Source organism: Sus scrofa, chromosome 17 (assembly GCF_000003025.6).
Source record: "Sus scrofa isolate TJ Tabasco breed Duroc chromosome 17, Sscrofa11.1, whole genome shotgun sequence".
Taxonomy (NCBI): Eukaryota; Metazoa; Chordata; class Mammalia; order Artiodactyla; family Suidae; genus Sus; species Sus scrofa.
The window spans coordinates 26,802,801-26,815,027 of record NC_010459.5 but is presented as its reverse complement, the minus strand read 5'-3'; the positions used below and the strand labels follow the sequence as shown (position 1 = coordinate 26,815,027).

General features: G+C 45.5%; 1 protein-coding gene and 1 long non-coding RNA gene across 2 annotated transcripts in view; both read right to left on the bottom strand.

Annotated features, from left to right (window-relative positions):
- The window catches only part of DTD1 (D-tyrosyl-tRNA deacylase 1), a 135,513-nt gene extending 131,624 nt beyond the window's left edge, over positions 1 to 3,889 (bottom strand). The window contains exon 1 of the mRNA XM_003134277.6: positions 3,658 to 3,889. Within this exon, the coding sequence (XP_003134325.3) occupies positions 3,658 to 3,700 (43 nt within the window). The 5' untranslated portion in view covers positions 3,701 to 3,889. The remainder of the gene's footprint in view (positions 1 to 3,657) is intronic.
- LOC100524915 lies at positions 7,681 to 10,306 on the bottom strand. The gene is made up of 2 exons (XR_308680.3): positions 10,081 to 10,306; positions 7,681 to 8,269 (listed from the first exon to the last, which is right to left on the bottom strand). It is a non-coding gene; the product is annotated as an uncharacterized LOC100524915 (long non-coding RNA).

Below are 12,227 nucleotides of genomic sequence, written 5' to 3'. Positions count from 1 at the left end.
AGATGCGGCCCTAAAAAATAAAAACAAACAAAAAAATAAAGTTGCATTCTAAGCCAATGATGTTCAAATCTTTTTGAATGATGCACCGCATCCATTAAAAAAAAAACTCTCCAAACATATATTCCTATTCCAAGCATTTGCATATGTATTTAGAGTCAAATGTACACTCTACCACCCTAGACACTATCTCAGAGCTGGCACAGTATTTAGGCCGAGACACACCATTGTGAGGGTGAAACTAAACCCATATTTCAAATGTTGATCGTCATAATTTTCACCTTTTTGCCAAAGGTCATGAGATTATTTGATTATCGTGTACTGATATAATGTTCCAAACAGGAAAAGGGTCATCTCTGCTATTTTCTTGTTTGCTTTTGCTGGATAAGGGTATCTGTAGGCATTGCGGCTCAGCAGGTTAAGAACCCCAACATAGTCTCTGTGAGGATTTCAGTTCAATCCTAGGCCTTGCTCAGTGGGTCAAGGACCTGTCACTGCCATAAGCTGCAGCATAGGTCACAGATGCAGCTTAGATCTGGTGTTGCTGTGGCTGTGGTGTAGGCCTGCAGCTTCAGCTCCAATTTGACTACTAGCCTGGAACTTCTATTTGCCACTGGAACAACCCAAAAAAGAAAAAAAAAATTATCTGTAAACATACCTGACAAGGCATCATAGATTTCACCATGCTGCCCCATCGCCAAGCTCGGGAGAGGGTGAGACACCACCTTCCTGCAAGTGTCTGATAAGGGAACACCTGACAGGCAGATACCCGGGGAGCATGGGCATCAACCTATTCCCAAAATAACTCCTTTTAAAGTTTAACTCTTATTTTCATGCTAAAAAAAAAAAAAAGAAAAGAAATCCAAATATTTTAATGTTTTCTTCTGTGCTGCTTTTTTTAATAACAGACTATGCATGATTTACGGTCTTTTGAACCCCTGGCTCAAAAGCTGAAACTGAAATCACCTATCTTGACATAAGCAGCAAACAAGTGGGGTTGTTTGCTTGTTTGCATTACTTCCATTGCTTTAGAAAACTTTGGCTTTATTTGCTGTTTAAGTAAACCAATATCATTTTCTTTTCAGTCAGACAAAAGAGAATACATAGGTTCAGAAGGATATTTTATAATAGACAAGTGGACTTCTAAGGGGAAACCCTGAGAATCACCACTTTAAACAAAAGATCACAGGGCTAGAAAAGAACTAAGGTATCTGGTTAGTGTTTTGGTTTTTGTTTGTTTATTTTGTCTTTTTAGGGCCGAACCTGCAGCATATGGAGGTTCCCAGGCTAAGGGTCGAACTAGAGCTGCAGCTGCCAGCCTATGCCACAGCCACTGCAATGCAGGATCTGAGCCACGTCTGTGATCTATACTACAGCTCATGGCAATGGCAGATTCCCAACCCACTGAGTGAGGCCAGGGATTGAACCTGCATCTTCATGGATACTAGCTGGGTTCATTAAGCACTGAACCACGATAGGAACTCCTGGTCAGTGTTTATTTGACACCAGTATATTGGCATCACCTGAGACCTCTTCTTAAAGAATTCAACACCTCTCAAATTAACATGGTCAACCCCAACCTCTTCCTGACACTCTACGATTCTATTGAGATTTTAGCTGACAGAGCTAAGGGATGGGACATGGCGGTTACGGTACTGTTCCAGCTGTGTATCCAGCTGTGTAACCACATGGACATGTTTGGAATGTCCCGTCATAAAGCTTTTAAAATTAGATTATCACAATAACTTGCTTAAATGTACTTGCAATAAATGTGCTTGACCAAGCTTATAAAATGAACTAGCACCATAACATGTGATTTGTAATAGTCTAATCTGTCCCATCCATAAAGTCGGAAGTGACATTTTAGAACTGTTGAAATAAAATGCCATTTGCAAAAGGCCACACTCGGCGAAGCCAGTCCCATTCTAAAGGAATCAGAAAAATCTCTCTCCATTACAATTCAAATATGAGGCCTGGCTAACCAGAAGGTTCCTCCAGCACCTTGAGAGAATTCCGTTCTGCTAACACCTTCCCACAATTAACACCCTTATCTTTTTTAATATGCAGGATGGTTTAGTTGTTGTTTATAACGAAAATCATACAATTTAACTAGTAAACTGAAATCATTCAATCTATTCTGCTAATCTCACTGAACCATGTTTTCAATATTTCAGATCAGCAGAACGGAACGTTCTCCATTCAGATCAAAATTTAATACTCCAAAGTTTGCTCACTGTTCATGATGAACACACAGAGCAAACTGCAAGATACTTCTCAGAAGCCAAAAAAAAGACATTTTCCTCCATGAATTTTCCCAGTTTTAGTGAAGTTACATATATTAACTAAAATGCTAAAAAAAAAAACCCAGTTCTCAAATTCCATAAAGCCCAGAGCTATCCTATTCCCTATTACTCCAGGACCATAACCAAAACCAGCTACCACAACAGCTTAGAAATCATTACGCAGGATTGGAAAGTAGAATCTCAAATCTAAATATATGGTTTTACTGAGCTTGGTTGTTTCTTCGGGATTTTGCTGTTTTGGTTTTAGATTTATACTTTCCTGGACACAAAAACACATACTTGGTATGGACTGGCTTGAAGGAAAGGCTATCTAGGATTACCTGAATGAAACAGTATTAGAATTCTGCCAAAAACAAAAAAAACAAAAAACAAAAAACTGGAAGATAATCTAAAATTAGTCATTTAAAATTTCCTGATATCTTTACTATCTTGGCTTGAGTTTTTTAAAACGACTCCCTTCTAGGAAATGTGTGGTGACTGTGAGTTAAAGATCCAGCATTGTCACTGCTGTGCTTACAGCAGTGGCCGCGGGTTCCATCCCTGGCCCAGGAACTTCCTCAAGCTGCGGATGCCACCAAAAAGTAAAAAAAAAAAAACAAACAAACAAAAATATAAACGACTCCGTTCTATCCATTAATCATCTGGACCCCTGATGCTCAAACCAGACTACAGTGATCAACTGATGACTAATGGTTGGGTGGCTTGGTCAACAAGAAACTGGTGGAAAAGAGAAACATCTCATCCTGAATCCTTTAGATTCTGACTGTCCCTTCAGGGCTCGGTGAGGAAGGGGAGTCCTGGGCAGGAACGCGCTGCACCGGGGCTGGGCGCTGGGCACGTGGGCGGACACACGGTCAGAACTCACCCCTACCGACAACTCTTCACAGCTGTGCATCTCACTGGGCGTCAAGCTCCATCAAAACTGGGATATGGAGAAAATGGGCAACAAAAGGAAAATGTCGAGCAGAAGGTTGCAAAATGGGTAGTTCTTGCTCCGGAAATGCTCCCTACATGTTGTTTGTGCAACATTCCACGAAGAACGGGCCACAGAGGTGCTCAGAGGATGCTAGGAGGTTCGGCCACCTGGCACTCAGGACTGAAAGAAACGCTGGTGAAAATAATGAGGCGCGTTCATCGTGAACCCTAAGCGGAAACCCTGCAGCTCGGGCCGCGCCGGGACCCCCCGGGCACGTGGACGGCACCGCAAGCCGGCCGGGGCTGCGCGCCGCCGGGGACCGAGCTCGCGCAGGGCTGCAGCTGCCCCGGGGCGGCGCGGGGGAACCCTCGCGGGGGTGGCCGTGTCGGCCGGGCGCGGGGTCAGGGGCGGCTCCTCCCGGCCCGGCCCCGCCCGACTGACCTGTGACGCTGGCCCGGGTGACGCGCTGCACCACGGCCTTCATGGCGGCGGCTGGGGCGAGCGGGGCGGCGCCGGACGGCTTCCGGCCTCGAGACTCTCCAGGCGGCGCGGCGACAGACGCCCTCTGCGGGTGACACCAGGAAGTGCGCGGGCGGCCCTGCAGGACCCGCTAGTCGGCAGCTCGCCCACGTCGGCCACGCCCACCCACAGGTTGTTCCCGCCGGCGTCGGTCACGCCCACCTGAGCCCTAAGTATAGCCCCGCCCCCGTCATAGGCCCCACCCATTCTCGATCCTGCCCCACCCACAGCTGAGCCACGCCCCAACGCTGGGATCCAGCAACCCCCTTCCCAGTCCCCACCCCCAGCCACACTCACAGGTGCCCTGACAGCAGTTTCTGCACCTGTTTCTTCTCACATCTCGGGCCTAAGAACCAGTCGTAACTAAATCCCAGCTTTGTTGTCCAGACTCCTAATCCTAATTGTGTTTCTCTTTTCATTTTCCACCCCTCAGGCCCCAGACCCTCCCAAATTCTTTTTCCCTTGTCTTCCTGTCTCAGTGGTTCCTCAGAAGCCAGATAGAAGAGGATCTACTGCCTAAAGCAGCCATTTAAGTGTTTCCGTATTCACTTGACTTAGCCATGTCAGGACACTGCAGATACATGACTATGTTACTCTAATCCCTTCTCTAATACTGATGCTTAGTCTCTCTCACAGGATCGTTAAAAGATTTGAATAAAATATACAAGTGCTTAGAAGCTGAAAGGACTGTACAAGTATTACCCTGACAAATTAGTATCACTGATAAAAACAAGCCCCTCTCATGTGTCCCCTTACAGTGTAACAGTACTTGTGGGTGTAGAGTGATGGGGTTTGGAAACAAAATTGGGTCTGCTTGCCCATGTGTAGTAAAGCCGATCTACTGATACCAGGTTGTGGTGAGGGAACGTGCAGTGTTGACTGTAATGGCGCCCTACTAGGAGAACAGGTGTCTCATGCTCAATAACTCCAAACTCCCAGAAAGGTTTCAACCAGGTGGTGGGGAGGGGGGTCACAGGGCATGTGATCAGCTCATGCACAGTTCTCTAGCTGATGGTGAGGAAACAGGGCACCATCACAGGTAACATTATCAATCCTTGGAGTTCCCATCATGGCTCAGCGGTTAACGAACCCGACTAGCATCCATGAGGACTTGGTTTTGATCCCAGGGCCCGATCAGTGGGTTAAGGATCTGGCATTGCCATGAGCTGTGCTGTAGGCTGGCAGCTACAGCTCCAAATGGACCCCTAGCCTGGGAACCTCCATGTGCCTCGGTGTGGCCCTAAAAGACAGACACACAGACAGACACAAACACACACACAATTATCAATCCTTAGGTGCTAGTATGTCTGGAGGCTACTTGCTCAGGATGATCAAGTATTTAATTTCTTCCATTTGGTGGGGGTTTTAGCATCTGTAAAACAACTCAGAAATGTTTATCAGATACTATTATCTGGGTACTATGGGATGAGGGGAGGGCTGTCACAGGAAGGCCCCACAGGGCCCCCCCAGGTTATAAGGACTCTCTACCCCATATATGGCAACTCAGCATATTGAATATGTTTGAGTTTAAGGACTTTGAGAAAACAGCAGAAGCAGGAAAGTCACTCTGATGTCCCCTTACCCACTTGGGTCCTTGGACTGTTGAATCGGTAGGCATTGAAGCCAGGCATTCCCTTTGTGGCTCAGCAGAAACGAATGACTAGCATCCATGAGGACACAGGTTCAATCCCTTGCCTCACTCAGTAGGTTAAGGATCCGGCGTTGCTGTGGCTGTGGTGTATGCCAGCAGTTGCAGCTCCGATTTGACCCCTAGCCTGGGAATCTCCATATCCTGCAGGTGCGGCCCTGAAAAAAAAAAAAAAAAAATTGAGACCAGATGAGAATCCCAGGAATGGCTTCAAGGGGAATCCATGCAGCAGGAGAGGAAAGACAAAAATAGGTACTCTTGCTTGCTTTCCCAGGAGCTCAGGCTGATTCCTTAAGTGGGCTGAGGGTGGGAACAGATTAGTTCTTTGGGACAGAGGGGTGACTTAGGTGATCTGCCAGCCCCCTTGGTGGTGCTGTGTGCAGGGCTCATGCCCAGTATCCTGCTTTGCTCCTGGCAGCTCAGAAGCGGCAGTTGGGTTTTGGCCTTTTTATATCTTACTGTTCATCATTTGCCCCAATGTAGTGCATGTGTGCAGTTATTTTTAGTCCCTTATGACTTATTTGTATTTTGTTGCTCGAGGAGGTATTTGTCCAGGTGCAAGCACTCAGGTAGAGGGTTCCAGGTCCAAACCTATCACACTTCTAAGGAACATTAACCAGAAATATTCTAACATTTCTGTCTCCAGTGCCCAAATAATCCCTGTCCTCTATTTTCCTCAAACAAGCTTTATCATCCTACTTGATTTTTCATTAACAAGTTGATCTGCTCATTCTATACCTGAATTGGATTCATGTTTTGAAATTTTTAGAAAGTATATTTTGGAGTTCCCATCGTGGCTCAGTGGTTAACGAACCTGCCTAGTATCCATGAAGACAAGGGTTTGATCCCTGGCCCTGCTTAGTGGATTAAGGATCCAGCATTGCTGTGAGCTGTGGTGTAGTTCGCAGATGTGGCTTGGATCTGACGTTGCAGTGGCTGTGACATAGGCCGGCAGCTGTAGCTCTTATTGGACCCCTAGCCTCAGAACCTCCATAAGCCACAAGTGCAGCCCTAAAAAGACAAAAAAAAAAAAAAAAAAGTATGTTTTGAGAGTCCTCATCCTCTATGCTTGACCTATGCAGATCAGCACTATAATAACCATCCTTCCATATCCAGATGGACTTTGCATGGGTAGTGCACCCAGGGTCCCCAAGACCACCAGGTTTAGCAGTTTGCTACGACGACTCCCAGGTTTCAGCATATAGTCATACTCATGGCTATGACTCTTACAGTGAAAAGATAAAAAGCAGAAGGAGCAAAGGGAAAAGGCATGTGGGCAAAGCCAGGCACATGTCTACATGTCTGTGTAGGTCACAGACATGGCTTGGATCCCATATTGCTGTGGCTGATGTAGGCCAGCAGCTGCAGCTCCGATTTGACCTCTAGTTCCATATGCCATGAGTGCACCCCTAAAAAAAAAAAAAAAAGTCATGCTGGTTAATAGTGTGGAAACTAGTTGGTGGGACTAAAAGTAGAGGTAAGGGGACATTAAGTAGAGTTGTAGCTACATAAGTAAAGATGGTAGAGACCAGTGGCAAAGGCAACTGAGAAGTGTTCAAAGGGCAGAAATGACAGGCTGTGGGGGCTGGAAGGGTGAGAGGGAAAAGGAAAAGTCTAATATGATGGGTTTCTTTTTTTGCCTTTTTAGGGCCACATCCAAGGCATTCAGAAGTTCCCAGGCTAGGGGTCAAATCAGAGCTGCGGCTGTCAGCCTACACCACAGCCATAGCAACACAGGATCCGAGCTGCATCTGCGACCTACATCACAGCTCACAGCAATGCCAGATCCTTAACCCACTGATCGAGGTGAAGGATGGAACCTGTATCCTCATGGATACTAGTCGGGTTTGTTTCTGCTGAGCCACAACGGGAACACCTATGCTGGGTTTCTGATTTGAACAACTGAAGCACTCACTTAGAAAGAGAAGTGCGGGCAGTTTTGAGGGTAGGAGGGCAGCGATTTCAGTGCTGGATGAGTTTCAGGTGGTCAAAGCACATCCATGATGCCAAATGGATGTGGATCTTGAGTTCAAAGGAGTTCTGGGCAGAAATGACAATGGGCTGAGGTTAGGGCTATCCAAGAAACCACAGAAGTGATGTCAGTTCACTTATGCGCGTGTGCTACTTGCAACAAAAGAGACCAGTGAAGAGAATGCTGCCGCACTCAGGAGCAGGAACCATGCTGTCTTCTCTCCGTATCCCTGTTTCTGGTATACTGGGAGCCACAGCTGGGGTTTATCCACACCCGTAAAGGAATGAGGCTATCTGTACTGCTCCTAATGAACAGATCGAGTCTATTTAGCACAGGTGTTATAATCTAATTCATAACATATTTAGCAAGCATCCAATAGTCCCCAAAAAGGCCACTCTTAAGTCCCACACTGAACATGGAGATCTGCTGAATCTAATCTTAAAGGGACCACGAAAGCTGTTTCTGATTGCAACATGAAAGAAATATAAAGTTACATGAATGAATTTTAGAAAGCCGAGCTTACGGAACCTAACTAAGAAATTTCAATCTTTCACGCTTGTGAGTATAGGATACCACTTGAATATGCAAATTTACTTTTCCTCAAGGAAATATTTACTGCATATTATTAGTGATTCTATTTTACAGCAAAATTAAACTAAATATATACACTTTTCACCAACAGAAAATGGGCATCAAGGTATCCATCAAATTTATATGCTGAACTAAAGTCTTGTTTTCAGAATCAGCAGTCAATCATGATTTGGGTCCAGGGCCACCAGTCCAGGATTTCAAATAGTTGACAATCCTTGAAGTAATGGGAACAAAATCTTCTTTATAGGTGACAACCGTTTCCACATAAAACCCTTTCGGGGCCTCAGATAGTTCAACTTTTGACATATTCTCAACTTCACCACCTTAAAAAAAAAAAAGAAAAAGAAAAAGAAAAGAAAAAGAAACATCTGCATTACCAACTTTTAACTCAGAGAGCACTCATTAAAATTATTAGTAAAATCCTGGAAATAAAATAAGAATTACTCCCACCATCAGATTCCTGAAACCATCTTCTTTATATAATAAAGAAAATTTAGGAGTTCCCATTTTGGCTTGGCAGAAACGAATCTGCCTAGCATCCAGGAGGACGCAGGTTCGATCCCTGGCCTCACTCAGTGGGTTAAGGATCCAGTGTTGCCGTAAGCTGTGGTGGTCACAGACACAGCTCGGATCTGGCACTACTGTGGATGTGGCATAGGCCAGCAGCCACAGCTCCAATTAGATCCCTAGCCTGGGAACCATACGTCACAGGTACGGCCCTTAAAAAAAAAAAAAAAAAAAGATCTTCCGTTGCCGCAGCTTTGGCATGGATCGCGACTTCAGCTCAGATCTAATACCTGGCCTGGGAACTCAATATGCCCTGCAGCAACCAAAAAAGAAAAAAAAAATGACTACTACAGAGTAAAATATTTTATTTTTATTTTATTTATTTTTTTTTTTGTCTTTTTTGTTGTTGTTGTTGTTGTTGCTATCTCTTGGGCTGCTTCCACGGCATATGGAGGTTCCCAGGCTAGGGGTTGAATCGGAGCTGTAGCCACCGGCCTACGCCAGAGCCACAGCAACGCGGGATCCGAGCCGCATCTGCAACCTACACCACAGCTCACGGCAATGCCGGATCGTTAACCCACTGAGCAAGGGCAGGGACCGAACCGGCGACCTCATGGTTTCTAGTCGGATTCGTTAACCACTGCGCCACGACGGGAACTCCAGATATTTTAAAATGCTTAATACTGGACATGTGTACTTTCAGGCCAATGGTAATCTTCATCATCAAATGTAATCTTCATTACGTTTTTACATAAAAAGCTTTATTGAGATATACTTATCATACTATTAACTAATTATGAATATACAATTCAAATATACAATTCAAGGAGTTCCTCTTGTGGTTCAGTGGGTTAAGAACCCAAAGAGTATCTATGAGGATGATTGTTCCATCTCAGGCCTTGCTCAGTGGGTTAAGGATGTCTTGTTGACACAAGCTGCAGCGTGGGCCTACAGCTGCAGCTCTGATTCCATCCCTAGCCCAGGAACTTCCAGATGCTGCAAGTGCCGCCATATAAAAAAAGAAAAAATATATGTACAATTCAAAAGGTTTTAGGATTTTCAGATCTGTGCAACTAACACAAAAATAAAGTTTAGAATATTTTCATCCACAAAAAGAAACCCCTTATTTTTTAGCAGTAGCTCCCCACCGACTCCCTCTTCAGCTCCAGGCAACCACTCATCCAGAGGAAGCCACAGGTTTCCAGCACATCTGTGAAAGCTGAGGAATCTCCTTTCCCACCCAACAACAGGGAAGATGTATTACTTCTTGGCTGGCAAAAATCCTGAAATCGTTTGCTCCCTAAATGTGAGGAGGGATAGTGCTACAGAAGCACCGCCTCTTTACTTCACCGTCCAGGGTCTCTGAAATTCCACCAGGAACCTTACTCAGATTTTTCAAATTCTGAGGACAGGGAACGCCTCATTCAATAAATAAACTAGATTTAGGTGAGAGTATCTAAACGGTCATTTCTGGCAGATTCCACGATAACAAATGGTTCTGAGCAACCGCTTGCACGTTCTGCAGGAAACCTGCGAACACAGCACAGCGAGGCCACTTGTACGACCCTCAGGATACGCCCCACGCAAGACGGCGTGTCCCGCGGAAAATCCCGCCGGAGAGCCGTACCTGGCAGCTTGTTCTTTTTCTGACTCCAGAGGAATAATGAGCCAAGCAGGGTCCAGGCGCCCAAACCGTAGACCACAGACATCCGCCGGTACCAAACCAGGGCCCTCTCCGGACGCATGGCGACGCCAGGGACGACCTAGCTCCTGTGAAGTGCCAGGCGGAGACGGGCCTTCCGCTCGGCGTGTCAAGGGGCCGCCGTCCGCTTCAATGGGAAGCCGCTTCCTGCGCTGGCCGCGATGCATCTTGGGGCTTGTAGTCGGGAACATCGCGCCAGGCAAAGAACTCAGGTGTGGCGCCTAGGGTACCGAGGCGTCTGTCCTCTGCGAGGAACAGACGACCTTGCCTACCACCTGACCAGGCCAAAATACAATTTCTCTCTAACGGACTTAACACGTGCAAAGTTGTTAAGATTAATTACATTCCTTCAACAGCTCTCAGATTTTCCAGGATACACCTGCCTACCCTCCTCACCCATCTTCCCCGTTTTCCCGCCTGGAACCGTCTGGTGAGACTTGGGTCCCTCCACGTCTAAATTAATCCCTCCACTAAGCTGTGATTCACATTCTTTACTCCCTTCTCAGGGGTCTGTCCCATCAACCACATTCAAACTCTCCTCCATCTCACGCCCTTTTCATTCTGTTGTTTACTCATCTAAGAGGGAGGCTGCACCTCAAACAAAACATCGCTTTCCACTCTAATTACCGTCATCTTTTCTCTTACCCATACTTGTATTCAAAGCGTCATTCCAATAAACCCCACTCCAATAAACCAAACAACTTGAGAGCCAAAGTGATCCGTTTGGCAGAGACTCAGTAAATTGCCTCTTCATGGCTTGATTTCTAACACGTTTTACACCACTACCTGCTCCTTTCATGACTTCAAAAACAATTTCTGGAGTTCCCGTTGTGGCTCAGCGGTTAACGAATCCGACTAGGAACCATGAGGTTTCGGGTTCAATCCCTGGCCTCACTCAGTGGGTTGAGGATCTGGTGTTGCCGTGAGCTCTGGTGTAGGTTGCAGACAAGGCTCGGATCCTGCGTTGCTGTGGCTCTGGCATTGGCCAGTGGCTACAGCCCCAATTAGACCCCTAGCCTGGGAACCTCCATATGCCGCAGGTTTGGCCGTAGAAAATACAAAAAACAAACAAACCACTTTCCTTCAGTCTCTTTATCTCTCAGGGCTCTTTCTTTTTCACTCACCCTCTAGAAACTGGTGCTTTGCCGCACACACAAGTTAACTCTATATGGATCAAAGTTTTAAATATAAAAACTAAAACTAGGGAGTTACCATGTGGCTTTGTGTGTTAAAGATCTGGCATTTCCACTGCAGTGGCTTAGGTCACTGCTGTGTTATGGGAAATTCCACATGCTGCAGGCACACCAAGAAACAAACAAACCAAAAACCAAAAACCCCAGAAGGAGACACCCTTATACACCTATCATAATGACTAAAAATTTTGTTGAGAATACCAAAAGTTTTAAGGATTTGGAGAGCAATCAGACCTCTTATTGGTGAAAACAAAGTATCACAAACTCTTTGCAATACTGAGTTTCTTAAAAATTGACCTACTGCAAGAGTCCAACATTTGGCTCCTAGTTATTCACGGAAAGGAAATGAGAACATTATGTCCACACAAAGACACATATGTGAATGTTCACAGAGCTTTATTCATAAGAGCCCCTAAAATGGAAACAACCCAGATGTCTATCAACAACTAGTGGATGGATAAAAGAAATGTGAGTCTACCACCCTGCAATGAAAAGGAACTACTGTACTGACACATGCAATGCATGGATAAATCTCGGACGGATGCTAAGTGAAAGAAGCCAGACACAAAAGAAACCAGACATGAAATCCTAGAAGCAAACTAATCTATAGTGGGAGAAAGCTGACCAGCAGTTGCCTGTGGCCAGGATGTGCAGTAAGGGAAGGACTAAAAGGGACCTGAATAAACTTTGGGGGCAATAAGCTGTTCTACATGCTGATGGTGGTGGTGGTGGTTTCATGGGTGTACACATTGTTAAAACTCATTGTACAGTTTAAATGGGAGCAGTTTATTGTATGGAAATCATACTCCAATAAAGCTGTTTAAAACAGAAAACAGCATTATAACCCTTTGTGTTTCTGTGATATTGAGTGCAGCTTCT